This window comes from Aphis gossypii, chromosome X (genome assembly GCF_020184175.1).
Source record: "Aphis gossypii isolate Hap1 chromosome X, ASM2018417v2, whole genome shotgun sequence".
NCBI lineage: Eukaryota > Metazoa > Arthropoda > Insecta > Hemiptera > Aphididae > Aphis > Aphis gossypii.
In genome coordinates, this window is record NC_065533.1 from 4,701,909 (window position 1) to 4,725,900 (window position 23,992).

General features: G+C 27.0%; 2 protein-coding genes and 1 pseudogene across 4 annotated transcripts; 2 read left to right on the forward strand and 1 right to left on the reverse strand.

Moving 5' to 3' along the window:
• Positions 1-567: 567 nt before the first annotated feature.
• Positions 568-1,243, forward strand: LOC114129089 (uncharacterized; annotated as a pseudogene).
• Positions 1,244-4,958: 3,715 nt separating this feature from the next.
• On the forward strand, positions 4,959-16,867 carry LOC114129096 (uncharacterized). Of its 3 annotated transcripts, XM_050207426.1 has the most exons (8): positions 4,959-5,144; positions 5,232-7,378; positions 7,530-7,660; positions 13,028-13,165; positions 13,293-13,443; positions 13,871-14,003; positions 14,102-14,268; positions 14,751-16,867. In XM_050207426.1, the coding sequence occupies exons 5-8, from the start codon at positions 13,366-13,368 to the stop codon at positions 16,422-16,424; spliced, it is 2,052 nt and encodes a 683-aa protein (XP_050063383.1). In that variant the 5' UTR covers positions 4,959-5,144; positions 5,232-7,378; positions 7,530-7,660; positions 13,028-13,165; positions 13,293-13,365; the 3' UTR covers positions 16,425-16,867. The 3 variants fall into 3 exon arrangements, with proteins under 3 accessions (XP_050063383.1, XP_050063384.1, XP_027849529.2); XM_050207427.1 differs by lacking the exon at positions 5,232-7,378; XM_027993728.2 differs by lacking the exons at positions 4,959-5,144; positions 5,232-7,378; positions 7,530-7,660 and having other exon boundaries at positions 12,880-13,165.
• LOC114129098 (uncharacterized) lies at positions 9,309-12,388 on the reverse strand. The gene has a single exon (XM_050207428.1). The coding sequence runs from the start codon at positions 10,659-10,661 to the stop codon at positions 10,179-10,181; it is 483 nt and encodes a 160-aa protein (XP_050063385.1). The 5' UTR covers positions 10,662-12,388; the 3' UTR covers positions 9,309-10,178.
• Positions 16,868-23,992: the final 7,125 nt, after the last annotated feature.

Sequence of the window (23,992 nt, forward strand, 5' to 3'; positions counted from 1 at the left end):
AATCAGGTACCGACATATTTTTATACAAATAGATATGTAATTGTAGATAATAATCATCATCTTAAATTCTAAAAAAAGTTGTATTAGAAAAGAAGAAATTAAAAAAATGCACATCCAAATGTCTTTACCATTTGTAATTAGTAATAACTGATTGAACTGATGAATAATGATGACTGTATATTATTACTATGTATTTATATTATTCTTAGTTGTCTATTAAAATATATTTTTTAAATTTCAGAACTAAAAATACATACCTACTAACTTTTTAATTTATGCATAAATACATTAGTTATAAATTATAATAAATACATTTATGTAATAAATAATATCAATTTTAATGGGTATGTTTATAACCAATATTTTTCATATGCACTTGAATTTTTTTTTTTGATAGCCTCTCGTTATACCTAGTGGACATTTTTAAATTCCTTACAAATATCCACTATGTAAAGGTTTCACTGTAGTACATATTTGGTTTAATTCCAAGTCATTATATCACAATTAAATGCAAATAGTGCTTTTAATTTATTTATTTTTATTAAACAATATAATATCTAGATATTTCATTAATAATTTTATAAGTTTAGGTGTCTAGAATGCCTAATGTTATTGGATGTATTGATGGAACATCTATTCCTATACGAACACCAGCTCAAAATTAAAAGCACTTAAACAAATAGACATGACATGCCATCAATTACACTACAAGGAATTTATGATTACAAAAAAAAAATGTTTTGGATATGTTTACTGCAGTACCTGGAAAGATATACAATGTCAGAGTATCTGTTTTATCTGATTTAAGTAAAGATCTACATCACCATCCATGTGTGAAAAGAAGTACAATTTACTTGGTGACGGAGCATATCCTTTCGAGAACGGTTTCTTGTACCATACAGTGACTATGGAAAATTAATTGAATCACAGAAAACATTTAATAAAACAATAAGTTCTACTAGAGTGCTAATTGGAAATACTTTTGGTCTTCTCAAGTAACAGTTTAAGCAACTTTTTCAGTTGGATATATATTCTGTTGACAAGATAATCAAATTTGTAATATCATCATGTCTGCTGCATAATGTATGTATAGATATGGATGACCATATTGAAATAATAAATGAAGAAAACAAAATATTATTCAATGAACCTGAGGTTATCGTATTTTAAGCTGAAATGTTACTTTAGAAAAATGATGAACTGAAAAGAGATGCTATAAAAAATTAGCATGCAATATCAATAATAAAGTTATATATAAATTAAATTTGTTTGTGCTGTAAATCACTAAAATTATTAACCCGAAAAATAATACATTATAAATACCTACATTTAGTTTTAAGTTATCTTAAAAATGTAAATAATGTATTTTAAATAAATAATCTTTGAGAAATTATATCAGAAAGTAACAAAAGTATGAATAAAAAATACTTGTTTAAAATTTAAAAATAAATAATAATAGACAACTAATACTCAAATAATATAAGATAAATCAACACTTTTTTAGTTTATAATAAATACTTATTTATTTAAAAGAGATCTTATAAGCTCCATTTTCTGTATAATCCTTTTTATTAATAATAACTATCTTTGTACTTCGCATGACTTCTGGAATGATGCTATCGTATTTATTTGTTATTTGTTTTCACTCGTTTTCAAATTCATCGTCCATTCTAGCATTTTCTAGTATTTTTTGATGGACCTCTTTTGTTTAAAGTTTTATCTACTTTATGATGAGAACTATGATGGCAAACACAACTTTTTATGTGAAGTAGAATCATAAAGCATTTAAATTATATTTCAGATTCATAAATAAAATAATTTATTGAGATAATATTTACTACTAGGTAGCTAGATATTTGCATTGAATATGTGTTTCATTTGGGACTGTTGTTTGTACATTTACCTAGTATTAGTTTTTGTAGAAAATTCTTTTATGTTGTATATTATTTAAATTTGACCAAACAATAATAATTGAGCTGTATTTAACAATAGAATTTTTAAATGAAGAGTATAATATAATATAATAAAACATTTAATACTTTTAAATTAGAAAAGAAGAATTATAATGTTTATGACAAAACATTAAAAGAAAACTATTCTTTTAAACATTTTAAATACATTACATACTAAACTATAAAACAATAAAATCCACTGAACATATTTAAATGATATCGTGATGAGAAATAGAATATTGATGAAAGTGATATATACATAATGGCAATTGAACAAATTATGAAAAATGCTTCAAATATTATAAATATTTATGATATTTATTTAAATTATATAATGTATACATTAAATGTTCCTTTTAACAAATATGTAACAAACTATGTTTATAATGAATATGGGTGTAGAGACTACAGTACGGTATGGAAGAAATAACTACCAACTATTTAAACACCAGATGTTGTTTTTACATATTAAAATCCAATTATTTAATTTAATAGACAGAACTTATAATAAATTAAATAAATGTATTAATGTCATAAAAATTTGTGTCATTATATTTATTAATAAAATACTAAAAATAAATAGGTTGTTGAATACATACATACAGTATGTTAAGTTTTATATTTTTATAAAATATTATAGTTAGCGATTTTAATTTAATTACAACAACATCAAAGTCCTTATCATGACATCAAACATAATTAGTTAGTATTTTAAACATGTCCAATTGCATCAGTAATAAATTATCATAAAATATTCAGTGTATATTAACCCTTTCATTAAATGAGCCATCACGATATGATGTATGGTAAACTTAATTTAAAAGAAAGTTCATTGTTTTTTAATGACTATGAATTTTAAATCATATTTTAATTTTAATGAATGTAAAGATATTTGAAATGTTTACAATTTTGATATTAAGACAAATTATTGTTGTCATTTAGTAAATTTTAGTATTAAATAAGTACTTATCAAGATATGTAAGGTAAACTAAATTACTATTTCGCTATGTTTATTATTTTATTAAATGTGATTAACGTTTAAAGATATTACTTTAAAATTATGTTTAAGTGTTCATATGCTTAAATTAGTTTAAAAAAAGTTGCTTCTGTGTTAATAACCTTATAAAATTTAACTGCAAGTCTTTAAAAAGTTAGATAAATAAAAGTATGTACTAATTGTTGAAAACACTCACAATACTTAAATTTATTAGCCACAAGTAATTATACCTAGATATAAATTAATATTAAACACGATCGATCATTTTAACTTACAGATTTTTGCTCAAGTCATTAGTTAAAAAACTGATTCAGTTGAATAACTATTTTGCTGTATTTAATATTAAAAGTGAACAATGTTGAAACAAATTAGTAGAAAATAATGATAAAGCATCCATAAGCTCAAAGTGGTGACTTTTGTATAAATGACTTTATTAAATATAGACTTAAAAAAATTATAATTTTTATAATTTTATTATCACAAACCAACAAAAACCATAAATACAAATATTTATTAAGTAGTGTTTTAATGTTGAATTCTATGCTCATGAGTCAGGATTTAAGTAAAATAATATCAAATATATTAGTAAATCTAAATATTTAAGTGCTTAAATTTGCTGAATTTTACTACTTTTCATTAAAATAAAAATAATGAGTACAAAATGTACAATGACTTTTAGACTAATTAATCATTTTGCTTTATTCTAACTTAGTATTTACCATACATGTTATCTATATTTCAATAAACTTATGTCTTAAACTGATTGAAGATAATGGACCATATTCTTAACGGTTTTATTTTAAATATACAGTCAACTCTCTGTAACTCGAACCTTAGTAACATAAGATTCTCGATATCTCGAATAATTAATATTCCCCTTCAAATAACTATAACACTTAATGTTTAAATAATCTTGTTAACTCGAAAATTAATTTGACAAATTTTTGATATCTCGAATTTTCTTATACAAATTTAGTACTAAAAGTAGTTTATCAAGGCGATTATTTTTCATTTATGATTTGTTTTGTAAAACCTGACCATTAGAGTCAACTAAATGTTTGTAACTTAAACCTTGGTAATTTCATACAATAGATTTCAGTTTAGTTTTATGTCGTCTGTTTGTTTAATCATTTATCATGAGTATAACAGGGTTAATACAGTGGTTATTATGGCTAAAAAAGAAAATTAATAACATTATCACTTGCAGCAAAATGAACTTGCTTAAAATTATCGCAAAAGGCGAAAAGAAAAAATCTGAAATAGCCAAAGATTTTGTAATTCCAGTGAATACATTGTCTACAATAATAAAAACATAAATATGTTGCTTTAAAAATCTATAATTTAAAATAAATAAATTAATAGATTACATTTTTAACTTTATTTAAACTCAGCAACTTGGAAAAAAATGAAACTAGGAGAACACTCTGATATAGAATTCTGTTTATTAAAATGAGTTCAACAATGTCTTAACAGAAAAATGAGAAAGTAAGAATTAAAAATTATTTAAAAATAAAAACATAATTTTTAAAAGTTTTTGATAACTGTACATTTTTGGTACCTAAGTCGAATTTTTTCCCTCTTGAATTTTGAGTTATTAAGAGTCGACTGTAATATTAGTACCTTTTAAGTGTTAATAAATAAATTACCAAATTATCGAAATTACATTTGCTGATAGCTGATGTCAGTTTAAAACTAATGCAATCATTTCCAGACAATAACAATCAGTTGGCAAAAAATTAAACGCACTAACTACGATCACCTAAATATACAACTTGATTGAAATAATCAGATACGTATTTGAATTTAATTTAATTTTTAAGTTTTACTGTCACACCTATAAAAATTATGAAGAAGTCTAATCAAATCAACAGACGACCAAATGGTCGTGATACACTGATACCTAATCATTTATCACTATTATCATAAATAGTATCGTACATACGGTAAGTGTATATTTATATATATAGCAACCTATAAATGTATAATATCCTTATCTCGAATATGACGATTTTTATGCGAAACTGAGAACGACCGTCGTATGTATTATAATGTACGTATAATTCGTGTGTAAACTTTCAACTTTGCCAGTCTCTTAAAATGGTATTTGTTTGTGCCGTTAGAACGTGTGTGAACAGCAAAATAAAAAGTAAAACTAAGGATTGTAAACTACATAAGTTTCCCAATGACATAACACTGTAAGTATATTGTGTACTTTACTCGTAGGTAACACAAGGAAAAAAACGTTAACAAGTATAACATGTAAATACATTTATCATTTATAGTGTTCACGAATGGTTAAAAAATTGAGATATACTTGATCTTTGTTACAAGCCATTGGAATACTTTCTCGCCAATGTATGTGTGTGTAGTAAGTGTTTTTCAAGTAAAATGTTTAGTAATACTGAACACACTCGACTGTTACCTAAAGCAGTACCTACTGAATTTAGTGAGTAAATATAATTTACATATTTTTGACTGGCATACAATATTTAGCCATAGCCCACAATATATAATTATCGATTGTGATTTAGAACATTGTTTATTGAATATTCATACAATTGTTACTAAATGGAAATACACACAATATTAATTTATTGTATAAACTTTTCATCAACATTTAATATTATTGTCTAACACACAATAATTATTTTATTGAATTTAAAATACATTAACTAGATATACTTTTAGCTATATTATTTATGTTATGATGATATTTGGTTAGAATCGACTAAGACTAATTCTAATGACCCAGTACATTCAACAAATTTGGATGAAACTGTTTGTGAAGATTTTCTAGAAAAGCCAACCAATTCAAGCATATCGTTCAAATTCAACCAGTCAGTTATAGCAAATACTATTATCGTATCATCGGATACAAGTTCAACTTCTGAATTGAGTATGGTTTCAAGTTCTGTATCTACTCAAACTACACAGGTACTGTCTGTTAACACTCCAAGAAAACGCAGTTTAAAAGCTAAAGTTAATGAACTAGAAAAAAAATGTAATCAATTGGAAGAACAATTTAACTTACCGTTACTTCTGTAGATCATTTTAATGAAGTTTGTGATTTGCATTTGCCTCCCAACCTTTCAATGATTGTAAAAAATTATGTCAGAATGTCACAGAGAAAACCTCAAGGTTTTCGTTATTCTAGCCAACTTAAGCATATGGCACTTACAGTTTATTTTTTTGGATCAATTGTTTATAGGTTTTTAAAAAATATTTTAAAACTTCCGAGTCCCAGAACACTACGCAGAGTTATAAAATAAGTGGAAATAGTACCAGGATTGAACGATATTTTGTTTAACTGTTTGGAAATTAAAATGAAAAACTTGAAAGATGATGATAGTTCTTTGTGTGGATGAAATGGCTATCAAAACTAATTTATTTTATAACTTGTTCAAGGATTATATTATTGGTTTTAATAATTCTTACGACACAAAAATCTATGAATGTGCAAAACATGTTTTATGTTTCATGATGAGGAGTTTAAACTATAAATGGAAGCAACCAGTTGCATATTTTTTTTATAAATAATAGTTATACAGAAATTACTCTGCAAAATACAATATTTACTGTTATTTCTCGACTTCAAAGCATTTCATTCAATATTAGTGTTTACTAATGATCAAGGATCAAATTTTTATAGTTTTGCCAACAAAATGCATGTTTCTATTGAACGCCTATATTTTTTTGTAAATGGTGAACAAATTTACTATGTATTTGATGCTCCACATTTGTTTAAGTCCACAAGAAATAACTTTTATAAATACAAATTAGAAATTTTGGATAACACTACAGATAAGAAGTTCCTCAATGATTTTTATGAAGCTGACCAAGGTCTCAATTAACTGATGCTCATATTTACCCAGAGCCTTTTCAAAAAATAAAGGTACGATTTGCCTCATAAGTGTTCAGTGCAACAATAGCAGCAGGTATGAGAACTTGCATTAAATGTAATACTTTGCCAATTGCTACAGAGACTACTGTTAACTTTATTGATAACATGGATGAACTATTTGATATACTTAATTCAAAACCAAAAGCTGATGATAAAGAGTTTAACCTTCCATTCAAGAACAGTCCTACACAAAAAAATCATTTGATCATGATGTTGAATATTTTTAAAAACATGCGTGTGATAGAAACTAAAACTGTAAATGAAATAACTACAAACGTCGATGTTACTCAAAGAATGAAATTTATAAATGGATGACAAATTACAATTAAGTCACTATAACAATTATGGGATAATATTCAAAAGCCTCAATATTTTTTATATACATAAAACTTATCCAAGATTGTCTTGAAAATTTATTTGGAAATTTCCGGAATCAAAAATTATGTTATTACTTATTACAGCATTTCCCAAAGTGTGTTCCTCAGAACCTTAGGGTTCCGTGGGACAATGTCAAGGATTCCATCAGATGTATGTGATTATTGAGAAAATTATTTTATATCATATTTGGAAAAAATATTATAAAAATGTTGGTTGAAAATTGTTTTTATAAACTAATTTTAATAAAGAATAATTATTAACAATATCGTTAAAATATTTTGTATTTTTTTTTTTTTTTTAGAAAAATTAGTAGTTGAGTTGGAATTAAAGACATTGAGGGTTCCGTGAAACACAAATTATTTTTTAAAGGTGTCATGATCGTAAAAGTTTGGGAACTACTGACTTATTAGATAGTAACAGAATTAAATAAAGGTAATGGTTTAGTAATAAGTAAATTGTAGTTAGTTAAGTTTAGTTTTAACTTAACTCTAAAAGTTTAAAGTTTAAAATATCGAAAAAATATTAATTTAACTCAATTAAAAAAAAGTTAACTAATTTTTTTTAAATCACAACCTAAGTAACACATATCGATAGTGTAACTTTATTTAAAAAAATAAATAATTAAATATTTTTTCAAAAATGAATCATAATAATATTATATTATATTACATATACATAATTATATCATATTCTTTTTTATTACACACTAGCTGAAGTGTATTAATTAGATAGACCATGATTTAAATTTTATTTTATTTTTAAATTAAGTAGAACAAGTGTAATGTGGTACTGATTTTTTAACTAGTATAGTTATTAAATTAATTAAAAGACTAACTAATTATTTAAGCTCTAATATTTTTAAAATCAGTAGTTTCTTTACAACTTAATGTCAACATTTGTAATTATAATGTGTCTTTCAGATTTTGTATTAATAACCTAGTTATATGCGACATATGTAGCAATAATTATTTATAATATTTGAGTACCTACAGAAGTATTCAAGTATATTAACTTTCAATTTTAAGTTACATTGTCCACAAAATTAAATAAAAAAAATCATTTGAAAATGCGCACATAATTTATTATTTAATTAAAAGATCACAATGATTTCTCCCTGTTTAAAATGGCGACTGATTTACAATTTGCTTATGCTGGCAATGTTAATTTTTATCAGTGTCCATTCTGATTATTATATTCTGTGGTAACGCTACCAACCATGACAACATTAATAATGATGTCATGGATCCGGAGTTTCATCCTGCGATGATCCATTAGTTTGTATGAAACCGAATACTGATAATTCAACATAAGCTATTTGATTTGGTCATAATTTTATTTAGAGATATAACTTAAAAGTTATAGTCCTTTTTTTTTTTTTTAATATTACAACTAATTAGTAATTACTATGTCTTCAACTAAAACTCAAATATTATTGTCTCAGAACCTATACAATGTATTCAGAAAACATTGTACCACTTTTAAGAAAAAATGGCTATAGTTTTAATGAAAAACAGATTATGAGCTTATGAAGTGTATTCATAAAAATTTGAATATTTCTTTAATTAAAATATTAAAATAATTCTTAATTAATACTATACTGTATAGTTTAATGTAATTTTTACATTTTTACTTAAATTAATGTTAAACTATCCACCTTTAAACGAATAAACGTAAAACGAATAATACATATGAGTAAAACAACTTTAAATTTAAGGTTAATACTTCTTATAAAATGAGATAGTTATGTCTAAAATTGATGGCAAACTACATTAGGTAATAAAAATTTACAATTCTCTTTAAACTAATGCAACAAGTCATTCAATTTAATGCAATTATTTCATTTAAATAATTATATTTCATTCAAATTATATTGTTGATATAATTAAATATATATTAATTTATTAGTAATTTCATATTAAAATATAATAATAATAATATAATATAACATAAAAAAAAATATATCACTGGCTCCAGCCTTGAGAATATAAAGCTAAAAGAACCTGTGCGAAAAATTAAATAAAAAAATTTAATTTCAATCAGGCAAGTACACAAAAAAACTTTCGGCGGAGGGGGTGCATAAAAAAATTTGCAACTATCAATATTTATTGATTAATGATGATATAAATAAACTACACAACTATTAATTTTCGGGTGGGGAGGGGGGGTTGACCCCCCTTGTATACGTGTCTGATTTCAACAAAATAATTATTAAAAGTTATTACAAAAAAAAATTAATAAAATATTAATTAAGTATAATATATTATTAATATTATAATACATTTCTTTTTATTTGAACTTAAAATTATAACAATTTTAACAACAATAAATTTAAAAATATATAAATGACAACTTTAAAGTTAATAAAATTCCACCTAAAGATAAACAACGTAAAAAGTTTCTTGTAAATATTGTTTGTCAAGTCAAACCTTTATATCTGTTCACTTTTGTTAAAAAACATTTAAAGGTAACTTACATGGGCAAACTTACACAGACTCTAAACCAGTGGCGGATTTAATTAGGGGGCCAGAGGGACCTACTCCCCCCATGTCCATATAATGATAGATTTTAAAATACCATTATACTAATATAATTTTTATAAAAATATTGTGCCCCCCCCCCTCCAAAAAAAAAAACAAAATCCTAGATCCGCCACTGCTCTAGACCAAAATCCCCTAACCTAGGAGAGACGGTAAAATCAATATGACGAGGTTGGGATCGAACGGATATCCGTTTCGAATAGTATATACAAGGCATTTGTAGTGTAAGGAATGGGAGGCCGCGGTGGTCGTCGTTTCATCCCACGGGCTGAATATGGTGAGCATATTTGAGGATTTCGAAGTGTCCCTTCTTAGCGGCATTGTTTCGTCCTAAAGGCAACCGTGGTGATGCAAGTTTCCAAGTATTCCAACTGGTTGTAGAACGCGGCCTCCGAGGGCGCTGTATCGTCCCACTAGCAGCCATGCCGGCGCAGGATCTCCAACACTTCGACGTTATGGCGACGGTCGATAACAGTGAAGATGTCGATCGGTAAATTGAAATCGTTTAGCAACGAGTATTCGAGCTCGGCCATTTCGCTGGTGATGGTTGACATCAACGCCACCTCTAAGCGTTCTGCCTCGCACCCGTTCTCGTGCACGTAACGCAAGTATTCCACGTTGCCATCGTTGACGGCCGCGTCGGTGGTGTGACGGTCCCGCGGCAAACCCCTGAGGTGCGCCTGCCGTAGACAGTCGAGGTGTCCGTACATGGCGGCCGAGGTGCACACGTCCGGTAGCAACGACTGGCAGTTCTCCATCTGGTAGCTACGCGAAATCAGATGATTGCAACAGTTCTGTATGTCGACCGTCAACTTGTGACCCGGTATAGCGTGGTACCAAGACCGGTCTTCGGGGCTGCACATTTGGTACGCGATCTTCGCCAGGCTGAACGGCATCGTGTACACAATTGGCGGAGAATTTTAAAGTGGGCTCCGCTGATAAACCGTCGTCGGCTGTACAAATAGTCACAGTTCGCTCGGCGAGAGACATTCACTTTGGCAGTATACCGCGAATGACAATGACGACAACGATTATCTATAAAAATATAGTATAAAAAGTTGCAATTTAAAGCGTATCTGTGCATGATTTAGCTGGCCATCGCGTATATTATAGTCAACTAACGTGTACGACTTACGTGTAGGTTAGATAGTTCATAGAAAATCGGACACGATAAGATTATTTAAAAATCACATTTGTATTGATTGTTTTTAAGCAATGTTTATTTGACGCCATATTTAAAGTTAACACTGAAAGGAGCCGGGACAGAATCTCTAGTATACACTACTGTCCCCACGAGCAACGAGGTACACCAATACACGTTGAATCACTACATAAATCGCTGGTAATTTTGACCACCCTAAACTGGGGATAACAAATTAATGGTGGCAATAAAATTGCAATGAACGATAATTACCAGACGATAAATCACAAATTCACAACAACATGGTTTGGGACGACTAAAAACAGCACATGAAGATGATGACAATATAAAATGATGATGCTGACTAAACAGTTTGAGAAAACGAAGTGACTGACTTTCACATGTAACGGACGAACACACGAAAAAATTCAATAAACGGTCTTTCACAGATTTTCACATTAAACAATAAACAATGGAAAAACTAAGAACTTTGTGACACTAAACCATGACGAACCGAAACAACTTAAAGTTTTGAACATAACCAAATAAATACGAAAACACTGATAATGGTTCCACAGCTGGCCGGCCGGTCGGCATATTACCAAAGTGTACATGGTCTCGGCACTAGGTATAAAATAAAACAATTTCATTGGCCAGTTCAAAATTTTTTTTTTACCGCGCCTTTCGCCTCTGATATTTTGATAACAAAACTATTATCAATAATATATAATAATATAATATATAATATGATACATTTTACTTTTTTAGCTGCACTTGGTCATTTTACACAATAATAATAATTTATATTTGTGTAATAATATGTATAGTACTGAGTAGTAAAATTATACTAGGTACTTAGTGTTTTAGGAAGCAAATATTATTATTAACCTCTTATTTTGAAATTCTAGATCCTATAGCGTACCTACCAACTCTCAGTATGTGGTACACAAAAAAGTATTAATATTATACAACAATTAATATTTAATTCATCTTGGATTCATGCATAGTACATACTTACTAATAACACCTTTATTTAGTCCCATGATACACAGTGATATCCAACAAGTTATCCATGTATGAATTATAATGTAATTTACTATTTAATTTAATACATAATATGTAATAGTAATAATATAATAATGTAAGCTAAAGAACAGATCTTGGTTTTGTAAGACACCTAACCCACCTACCTACCTACCTAAATGATTATAATAATTAAATTATTTAAACTTAAAAGAGTGTTTAGTTATTGAGGGTTAAGAAAAAGGTTTTAGTACCTTGTTTCATGTATTATATTATAAATTTGATAGGTAACCTTTTACTTTAATCCATTGTTCACAATATTATTATGAATTGTTAAAATTATATACATTAAATAATATAACCTTAATATTTAAACATAAATAAAAACACTGACCATCTGTATAAAGTAATAAAAAGTATTTTTTAAATGTTTGTTTACTATGAACTTTAAATGTTCACTGTTTGCTTCTTATTATGAATTAATAATGAATTGATAGTCAAAATGTTATCCATAATTAATATTATCATTTATCAAGTATAAGTAATAATATATAAATTATTAAATTAATATAATAATGTAAACGAAAGAACAGATCTTGACTTTGTAAAACACCTAACCTACCTACCTACCTACCTACCTAAATGATTAATAATTAAATTATTTAAACTTAAAAGAATGTCTAGTGATTTATGATCGGCTAAGAACAATGTTTGCTTCTTATTGTGAATATATGATTACAAAATTATAACAAAATTATTATCAGTTATGATTGTCAATTATGATTTCATATATTCTGTGATTAAGTATCAAGTATTAATTATTTAATTCCAGTATCAACTACTAAAACATCAAATCTAAAAATAGAAAAGAATATGTTACATAGATAATGGAAACATTATCTTTCCATAATTTATGATATATTATATTATACTACTATACTACCTATAATATAGATTTGGATTTTAGATATTATAATATTATGATACAATTATTATATAAGATTAAATTATTAGAATTTTTATTATGGAAACGTCTTCCTGTTTAAATTTGTCAAATTTACCAACGTCGTTTGTTAACAAAATTTTGGATATTTCTAGTGGAAATAACTATACACTTCGTTCAAATATACTAAATTTTGAACAATGTGACAAATGGCTAAATGAATTTTCATCGCTGACTTGTACAAATTGGATCGTAAGAAATTCCAATAAAATTAGTGAACGTTTTGTATGCAGGTATGTACATTTTAAAGAATTAATAATGGAGGGTGTAAATGTGCAATGTATATATAAATAATAAATATATAATATACATATATGTATATAATATAATACTTAAAAGTATTGTAAATTTGTATTTCAGAAAGGATTATGTATGCCATCACAGCAGTTTCAAAAAAGTTGAAAAAGACAAAAATCTAAAAAAATCTAAAAATATGAGTTGTCCTGCTAAAGTAAGTATTAAAGTTAAAAAAACAACTACTGATACTATCAAGAAGGATAAATATGTTAAGGTAAGAATATAGATTGTGATATTATTACACAGTTTAAAAATATGTACAATAGCATATTAAAGTTACTTAGTGCATTACGTGCCTGTTGATTAATTATTTGTTCTACTCTCAAATACATTGTATATTATGTAATACATACTTACATCATTGGATATTTATTATATAACCTTACTATCAATTTTAAACTGGTGTACCTAAAGTGTCTAAATTTTTTCATTAAAATATCTAAAAATGAAATGTTTGTAAAAATAATTTCAACCAAATGTTTCTTTTATTATATTACTTTACTTTTGAGTAGGTACCTAAATAAGGTATACTTATTTCTATTTTTTTTAAAAACATTTCATTATTATATATTGTATACTCTATAATGCCAACTTTAAATATTAGCACAGTGTATTATGTTATGCGTTATTCATTTGTTTAGGAAGGATTAGTGGCAGAAATTCATATATTTTTCCAACATTCCCACACCATAAATACAGCAGAAGCGTTAGGCAATCTCAGAAGTTCTGAAGACACAAGACAATTATTTGAATGTTATTTCAGTGATGGATATGGTAATTTTTCATTTTATTATTTGTTTATTTATTTGGATTGAATATCTACCTATTATTACAAACATATTATAAATTTGAATATTTATATGTTTTTATAGGTATTACAGAAGCTATTATGTACCACGAAGGCAAATTGGAACTTGAGGGTAATGAAATTGCAATAGCTAACGCATCATTAAACCCTAAGTATAGAACTGTCCAGCATTGGCACGATACATGGAGACAAAACAATTTAGGCCCAAGAATTGGCATAGGTGTTGTAGAGGTAAATAATAATTAATAATTATTAGATATTAGTTGAACTAGGAAGTCAAAACTTAATTGCACTCTTACAGAATACAGATACCTATTACCTATGGTATTTTTCTAATTGTTAAATATTTGTATGATTACATATAATAGTAACAATAAGCGCATATTTTGAAATTGTATTTAAAAATGTTATTTTTAGTCTAATATGTTATAAGTGAAATTTAATTAAATGTAAACATACAATACTCAGTACTCAAAGAGTGTCAAGTTACTTAATAAATAACCATACATATATTATATATATTTTTCTCATCATGAAAATATATATTAATAAGATGGGAATTTTATCCCTCCTTGTACTCAATTCTTTTATAATTGTCAGTGTTAGCATGTAGGAAGAAGGTTGTAGGTACTGTTATTAAATGAAATAACTAATAAGTATAAACTATTAAGATTAATCAGAATATTTATGAAATTAATATATTTTGTTTTTAGAAACTCAAATCAAAAATGTCTTCTTATGAAAATAATGGGATTAAAGTAATCATTAATGAAGATCCATTTTCAGTTGTAATTTTCACCCCTTTAATGCAACGTGCACATACTTTAGCCTATTCTAAAGACATTGTATTTGTCGATAGTACAGCATCGTGTGATGCCCATAATCATTCAATAACATTTATGCTTACACCTTGTGCTGTTGGAGCTGTTCCGTTGGCAGTTATAATTACAAAGGGTCAGTCATTTATTGATTATGAAAATGGATTTAAATTGGCTCAAAAATGTTTTGGTATTAATGGATTTGGTGGTCAACAATTTCCAAAAATATTCATCACTGATGATAGTAAGGCAGAAAGGGAGGCATTAAAAGTAGTATGGCCTCAATCTAAACAATTGCTATGTCGTTTTCATGTTTCGCAATCAATATGGAGATGGTTGTGGAATAGCGAAAATAATATTGATAAAAGTGATCGTCCAATTTTATACAATTATTTCAGCAAAATTTTGACAGCACCAACAGCTGAAATGGCAATGAGTGCTTATTTGATTGCAATTGATATTAGCAATGAGTATGTTTTGAAATATCCTAATTGGGTTAACTATCTTAATTCTTATTGGAGCCGTAAAGAAATATGGTGTCTTTCTTTTAGAAATTATGAAACCCATGGACATCAAACTAATAATTTTAGTGAGGTATGTGTTAGAATTTATAAGGATATAGTTTTGTCTCGAAATAAGGCATATAATGTAATTTCCTTGATTGATTTCACATGCACTGTGATGGAGCAGTATTATATCCGACGCATACGAAAATTTTGTAATGGCCGATGTAATGTAGCACGCTTGTTTTTAAATACAATAAAACGAAAAATTGGATACTTAGCAGTTGAAAATATTAAAAGCTTAGACAATAATATATTTTATGTACCTAGTGAAAAAACAGGTGAAATGTATGAAGTAAATATATCTTTAGGATGCTGTACTTGTGAGCAAGGACGTTTGGGCAGTTTCTGTAAACATCAGGGAGCTGTTTATTTTTTTTATGGACATAAGTTACCAAATATGCCACCAGTTACACCTGAAAGTAGACATTCTATGGCAATTTTGGCTTTTGGAGAAAATGCTCTACCAATATCATTTTATGCGGCTTTAGAATACCATCCTTGTAATGATCTAAATGAAAATGAAAATACATCAAATTCTAATGAATACCAAAACATACAGAAAAATTCACCTTCATTTAATACTAATGACATTTCACACAATAGGGATTCAGAAGACAAAATTAATTCACCAACAAGTGCAACTAAATTCAAAGAAATTATTGATCTTATGACAGAACATCACAACAAGTTTGGATCATCCACTGATGCACTGAACACCTATTTAAAAAAATTAACTAATGTTAAAACAAGAACTTCTTGGGAAACATTTTTATCTACCAAAGGAAAACAGATACCTCTTCGACATGTATCTAAAGCTAAAATACATGTTCAGCCAACATCAATAAGCCGCCGAAGGCTGGAAGTAACCAGAGGAAGCAAGAGACTAGCAGTAGGTCGGCCACCATCAAATGAAAAAGTTAAAAAAAATAAACGTCAGAGATGTTTACAAATGAATGTTAAAATGAATCAACCAAATGCTAAATCCCATGGAACTAGCCATTAATAATAAACCGGCAATTGTGATTATCATAGTAGGTGGCAAAAATGACAAATTCAATGTGTTCAATTATGTAATTTATTGCAATTTGCGATTATGTATTATTAACATGAAAAAAAAACATTTAAAAAATACTTTTTATTACTTTATAGGTACAGATGGTCAGTGTTTTTATTTATGTTTAAATATTAAGGTTATATTATTTAATGTATATAATTTTAACAATTCATAATAATATTGTGAACAATGGATTAAAGTAAAAGGTTACCTATCAGTATACTAATTATTGCTACAAGTCCGTTCTAAATAGATAAATATGTACCTAATAAATAGATTTATGGAATAAAACAACTTTGAAATATTTACAACAACTTAATTATAAATTGCATGAATTATATTTAAATCATAATTCATGTATTAAAAAAAAAAAATTAAATTTATATGATATACATCTTATGTTGTTTTATTAAAATTAACAGAAATTGTGTTATTTTACATTACTTTTGGAAACAACATTTATTTTTAAAAATCAATTTGTTCACTATTTCAATGATAACAAATATTAATAATGCCAAGAATAAAATATACATGGTACCATTCATTGAATGTAAATTAAAAAAAAAGATTTATAAAAATTAGCCAAACTCTGCAACATCCAATGTACCAAAGGTTACAAAAAAAAAAGAAAAAATGAAATAATCTTACTTTAACAAATTTATCCTTCTTAATGGTATCAACAGTAGTTTTCTTCACAATAATTTTTATTTTTGCTGGACAATTTACATTTTTTGATTTCCCTCTTTTTTTTGTGCTGCTTCAACTTTCCTAAAATTACTGTGATGACAAACATAGTCTTTTCTGAAATATATAGTTTTATCAGAATATAAAAAATTATAAATAATTGTCAATTTGTATTTAAGTAATAGATATATATTAATATTATAATATTATACATACACATAAATACAAAACTAAACATAATACCTACAATACTAACTAATGTTTTTTAGGTATGTTATATTATTGCTTAAAGAATAAATTATACAATTAGTAATTAAGTGGAATTAATAAGAGAGTTGAAACCACGATTACAAATTACAATATTACTTACAATTAGTTAAAAGTTTAAAACTTACCTGCTAATAAAACGTTCACTGTTTTGATTAGTGTTCCTTACTTGCCATGAAGTATTTGTTAAGTCAGAGAATTCACCAATCCATTTGTCACAAAGATCAAAATTAGTTATGTTTGAACGTATTACATAATTACCTTCACAAAAACTTATAATTTCATTGTCAAATGATGATGGTAATTGATTTAAAGTTATATTTACTGTGATTGTATTCATGTTAATACTTATTCATATAGGTATGCTTAGGTATTAGCTAATAGAAAATAAACAAAAACATTTAAGGTACAAAAATGTTTTCAAACTTGGAATGTATTCTAGGCTCCTAGAGTTAAGACAGTGAGTATACATACTATATATTATATAAATGACAAAATATGTTAGTTAATAATATATTTATAGAAGAAAAAAAATATGATAATAATGCACAAATTACAGCAATTTTGTTATAAAAAAAATATATAAAAAGCAAAATCAATGTGCAGTTTAATATTGAAAAAATCAATAACATATGTAGGTACTTAATTAACTGTAACATATAATTCTATTGAACACATTACTCAAATGCATAAATTATACCAAGTTTGATGTCAGCATGTATTGTAGGTTCCCTATGTACTAGGTATGATTAGGATTAATAATGTTTAATTTATGTCAATGGGAAGGACTAATAGATAGTTTAAATTATTATACAGCCATCACCATCATGTATATTTAATAATTTTGTATATTTTAACTAAAATAGCTTCTCCAAGTTCCAACCCAAATTTGTGTCAATGTTTAAGGACTAATAAATAGTTTAATGTTATTAAGCTAAATAATTTATTCTATTATATTATGATATCATATATTTCCATATTTATATTTGTTATTATAATTTATAATGAATATAAATAATGATATGATAAGATATGATATCACTAGATATACAGTAAAGCGCGGTAAAATGTTTCCTTTTAAACGGGCCAATGAAATTGGGTAATTTTATATGTAGTGCCGAGGCCATGTACACTTTGTTAATATGCGGCCGGTCGCACACGAAGACCTGATAAGCCGTCGCCGACAAAAGGCTGCAACTGTGGAACGTACCGATACGTGCACATGAAAATGATAATATCAATAACACAACATTAACTTGTTTGCGGCGCAAACAAGAATCAAACACTGCGTCACTCTATCATAAAAATAATAAACAATCTAATGTATGTTTAAAAATTATTCTAATATTAAAAAAAAAAAAAATACAGTACTTAATAATATGATTTTTTTTACAAAAATGTATATTTTTTTAAATTTGTTTTCCTTTTCTCGTTGATTTTTCTGGTCACCCTTAGGTGACATGTCACCCCGTCACCCCAGCTGAGAACTACTGGTCTAACGTAAGACTACAACGTTTTTAGACAATGAAATATCGTATAAATATTAGGTATTAATTTTTATATAAGTATAAAAATGTGTAGGTAAAAATTGAAAAAAAAATCAGGATCAAGCACATACGTTAAAAAAATGTTATTTTATTAAAAATTCGTCTCGATTCATGTGTTATATGCAGTATATTATTATTGTAACGTATCCTACGATAATACTCACAAAGGTATTGTTGGTGGTGTTCGACTTTTCACACACAAGACAATGTTAATAAAATTGTTTATAAGCCACATTTAGAACTGCGGAACTAGACCGTCGTTGGACAGTGCGCTGAATACAATGAAGACCGACGCCGAAAGACTGCCAGGCGAGAGAATGTCATTGAATAAGGGTGGCTCGTCTGGAATATACAGCTACTGCTGCTTCCGCTATATAGGGGCAGATGTTCATCTGTGCTGTAAAGGAGACAATATTATTTCTATTATAATCTATCTGCAAAAATATCTGATCTCGAAATTATTTAACGAAAAAAGTGCGATTCAATTTATTATCACATAAAACCAACAATAATATAATAATATAGAACAGGGATGACAAATCCCTGTCACGTAGGTTAATAGTAGTAGGACGTGAAAAATAAAAATATTTTTACTATATATAATATTATATACCTAATAGGTAAAAATATTTTGAGCATACGGCTTTTATGGGTCAATACCGAATATATATAAATATATAATGCTTATCATGGTAATTTTTGACACACAGTGTTTAAAAGTTTTGCCACTCCTCATATAGGTTCTACATTTTTAACATTGTGTATAGTTTTCGAAAACTTAATTTATTTTCTACTCAATATAGGGTCATCTTTTTTTCTATAAATTCAGAATTTGTAAATATAATCAAAGCAATATAGCATGACGTTATTACTTATAAACCTGTATGATAAGTAATTTTCGACTGTCTTAATTATTTAACGGGCAAAGATATTATTATCGCTGTGAATAAGACATCTTAAAATGATGAATGTTATTTTGACCGTAACTAGTGGGTAATATAAAGAATGAAAGCCAAGGACGTGATTCGGATCAGAGTTTTTTTCGCTAGTTTGGAACCCACTAGTTGTTACAAAAATTCCATAACATATATCTAACGAACGACGGAATGTATTTGTTACCCACATTATGACGGTGGGTAATGGTTCAGCTGCACGCCAACCGTGTTTGGCTACCTGCTGCAATCGACGGTAAAAGCAAATAATATAAAGTAATGGGTGGCAGGGCAGGCGCGCTGCAGCAGCTATATTTTGTATCTCGACCAGAGTTATAAGACGGGTTTCGAGGCACCCGAACAAAAAGTATTTTATTCACTGCAATGGAAAAAATAATAATAGCCGATAGGTATACAGTGAAATTGTAAGTGAAATAATATGGATTATATTTATATAATATAAGTATATAATATCTATTTGGTCGTATGAGCTTAAAAATAAATGTATACTGACTAAATTTACTTTATTAGTTGTTATTTATGTACCTACATGCACAATTATATAAAGCCTCAAATATTTAATTTTTTTCTTAATATTATCGACCTTTAATTATTTTTAAAAATATTTCAATGGAAACAGATTTATATATACTTAACAATAGTTAGAAATGTCTAATTTTTTCAATTACCTAATTAATTTACGAAAAGGCTCGATTAGCCGATTGAGTTTTATCAAAAAAAATTGCAATATACAGAAATTATACTTGCAGGCAACAAAAATAATGAAAAAAGCTTATTATAATATCATGATGATAATTATGATATTTAAATTTTATAAATAACAATAATTAACTGTTGTTTTGAAATTTAATACATTTTAGATTCTGAGCGGAGCGAAGACTATATTGATTTTACGATGATGTTTTTTTTTTTTTTTATTCTGTAAAATCTTTTTCTCCCTCTAAAGTTGCTCAATAGTACAAGTGTAACATATTTTCTGAAATGCAATGTTCTTGAGCTGGTACTTTAGAGAGGTCATTTTTCGATTTTCGAAATGATACTCGAAATGAAAGCGTTTAAAGGAGAAAAAATGTACAACTACACGATTATATAATATAAAATAATTATGTCTTTGTTTATCACCATAGAAACGAATAAAATTAAATAAAAAATGATCCCCTCGTCCGGTTAGAATCGTTTTTTATCGAATGCAATCATATTGCATTCAAAATCGAATATACCTACAGTAAGATTACACTATCCTGTCTAAGGACCGAAGGGACGATGGACAAACATCCACCACCGAAACGCGCTGACCTACTTTTGTATTTATTGTTTTATAAATTCCAGTTATCCAACAATTCACTTAGAATCCTTACACGGGTACTAGTAATGTAAGGTATATCTACCCGACCAATGGTAATTACCTATTCCCACTAATTATTCTGCTATTATCGATATAAATATATATATATTATAAAATAACTACTAAACATTTATTTTTTATATACTTAAATTTAACACAAGATGTAAGATCTTAGATCTCTATAGTGCGTAGGTAATATATTATACCTAATATATATTTTTTCATAAAAATTATTATAGTTATTATTACATATTATGTACTAATCACCGAGCGATTCTAATTAGAATGCGATTTTCTAAAGAAGCCGGACATTTTTAAAATCCTCAAACCACAAAAATGTTATTTCTGTTTATTTATACTTAGTTTTGAATTATTATTTATTTATGTATGTATGAATTTACCGGGCATTATTATGTAATTACAATAATTCGGAGAATATAGTTGGGTTACAAACGTCAATATATATTAATATAGAAATAAATCGTCCAAACCGGTATAAAAGTAGGCTAGTAGGCATAAACAATGTAATTATAATATGTTATTATTTTTGTTTTAATTTAATTAAAGTTTTTAAATTGATTAAGAATTTTAAGTCTAGAAATAAATGGGCCCTTAACATAAATGCTTTGGCCCCGGAGACGTAGTCACTTTCTTAATCCCTAGAGGTGACCTGTAGACTCCTGTCATACATATTATATACATTGTTACAACAGTGTTTAAAAAAAAAAATTGTTAAAATATCAAATGACAACCTGCAAGAGTATAACTTCAGCATTCAGAAATTCATAATGATCATTTATAATGAAACATTCTTAGGGCAATCAGAGCAGTATACGTAGGTAATATATGACTTTAACATTATTACATTTTTAATAAATACATAATACATAATATGACGTTACAATAATTTGTATTTTATAGTATTCTATTTGTACTGAACCATTAGTGAGACAATTATTGTTGAGATAAATATTTTACTATACAACATTAACATATTATTTTAATATGTCTAATTTTAAAGGAAATAAGTAGTTAACACTAGAACTGTATATCGTTTTATAATAAAATAATATATTTTATACATAATATTCTACACCGGATCATATACATTAAATGGGTATTTAAGTATCATTTTGAAATGGGATGTTCAATGTTGTAATAATAAACCTATAGTTTTCACACCGATTACTGGCGATAATTTTAATTGTATTCATATTGTTATAAAAATAAATAAATATCTATGACATAGGTCTTTCCTAATACGATTTAAAATTTTTGGTAATTTTGATGTAAATAATATCGAGTGAGTAAAGACATTCCGCGCAAAACAGTTTTTAACTATGTTATGCGTGTATACGACAGAGACAACATAATATGCGGTTGTAGTGACTTGTTGTAATTGCCATAATTGTATTCTTATATCGATACGTGTGTACGTAGCCGAGGCCTATAATAAGCGGACCGGAAAACATTTTAACGTATAGGTACTGAAAATGCGACCGGGATAGCACGCCAATTAACGAAATATTAACCTAGTATTTACGTAGCACTAATTACGAAAACCGGCTTAACTTATTAAAAAACATAATAATGAAAACAAATAGGATAGTCATGTGGATAACGCTCTGCTGTAAGTACAGTAGATAGTTATCAAGTGAACTTCGGATATAAAGTAAGTAACTGTAATGGGTGCTTTAATTTGAATGCAATTGTAACGAGTTAAAAATATGATATAAAGTTAGAGTATAAGATTGTATTTAAATGTTTATTTCTTCAGTTATGTATGATGTATCTTAAACTCATCACTTTAATATTAGATATAAAATGGGGGACGGGTACGAGAGTCCTTTCCTTTTAAGAGGTGATAATGTATAGAAGATATTTATTATGTAGGTATATTTTTTAATTTACATACCTTCCTAACAACTTATGGTCATCAGCTGTCCGACTTGGTGAAGTCTATATTAAATCACACCAAAAACACTTCGTTATAACTCCGTTTAAAAAAAAAGCTAAATTAAAAAAAAAAAAATAGTAATGATTAAATCTTTAAAAGACGTGATATAATATGGAAATTAAGTAAAATGTCATTTTATAATATTACAAATACCTATGATGACAATTAATAAGATCAAATGTAGATAATGTTAAATACTTAGTCAACATATTGTTGGTACATTATTAATTACCTACTGTAAATACTGTAGTGGTTAGATAATTGTATTTATTTAAGTACCTATACTTCTACGTCCTACCAAATAGTTAAACACAATGTTGACTTAGTATTTAACATTACATTTGATCTTATTAATTGTCATCATAGGTATTTGTAATATTATAAAATGATATTTTACTTAATTTCAATATTATATCACGTATTTTAAAGATTTATTCATTACTAGATTTTTTTTTTTTAACTTAGCTTTTTTTTTACACGGAGTTATAACGAAGTTTTTTTGGTGTGATATCAAATATTTTTAATGTTGATGTGTTAATTTATTATTATCTGGTATTCTGTAATAATAATAATCTTTAATAACCGCTGGCCTCCTGACTATTTTTTTTCCATAATTATAATGTAGACATCTTTTCCACCTCGAAGCCAGCGTTCAATACTTGTTGACATATTGTTGCATCTAATCCATTTCTTATTGTATTTAATAATATTGATGTACGAGTATAATGGGCTTGAGACATAGAGGACCACGATGGCAAATCACA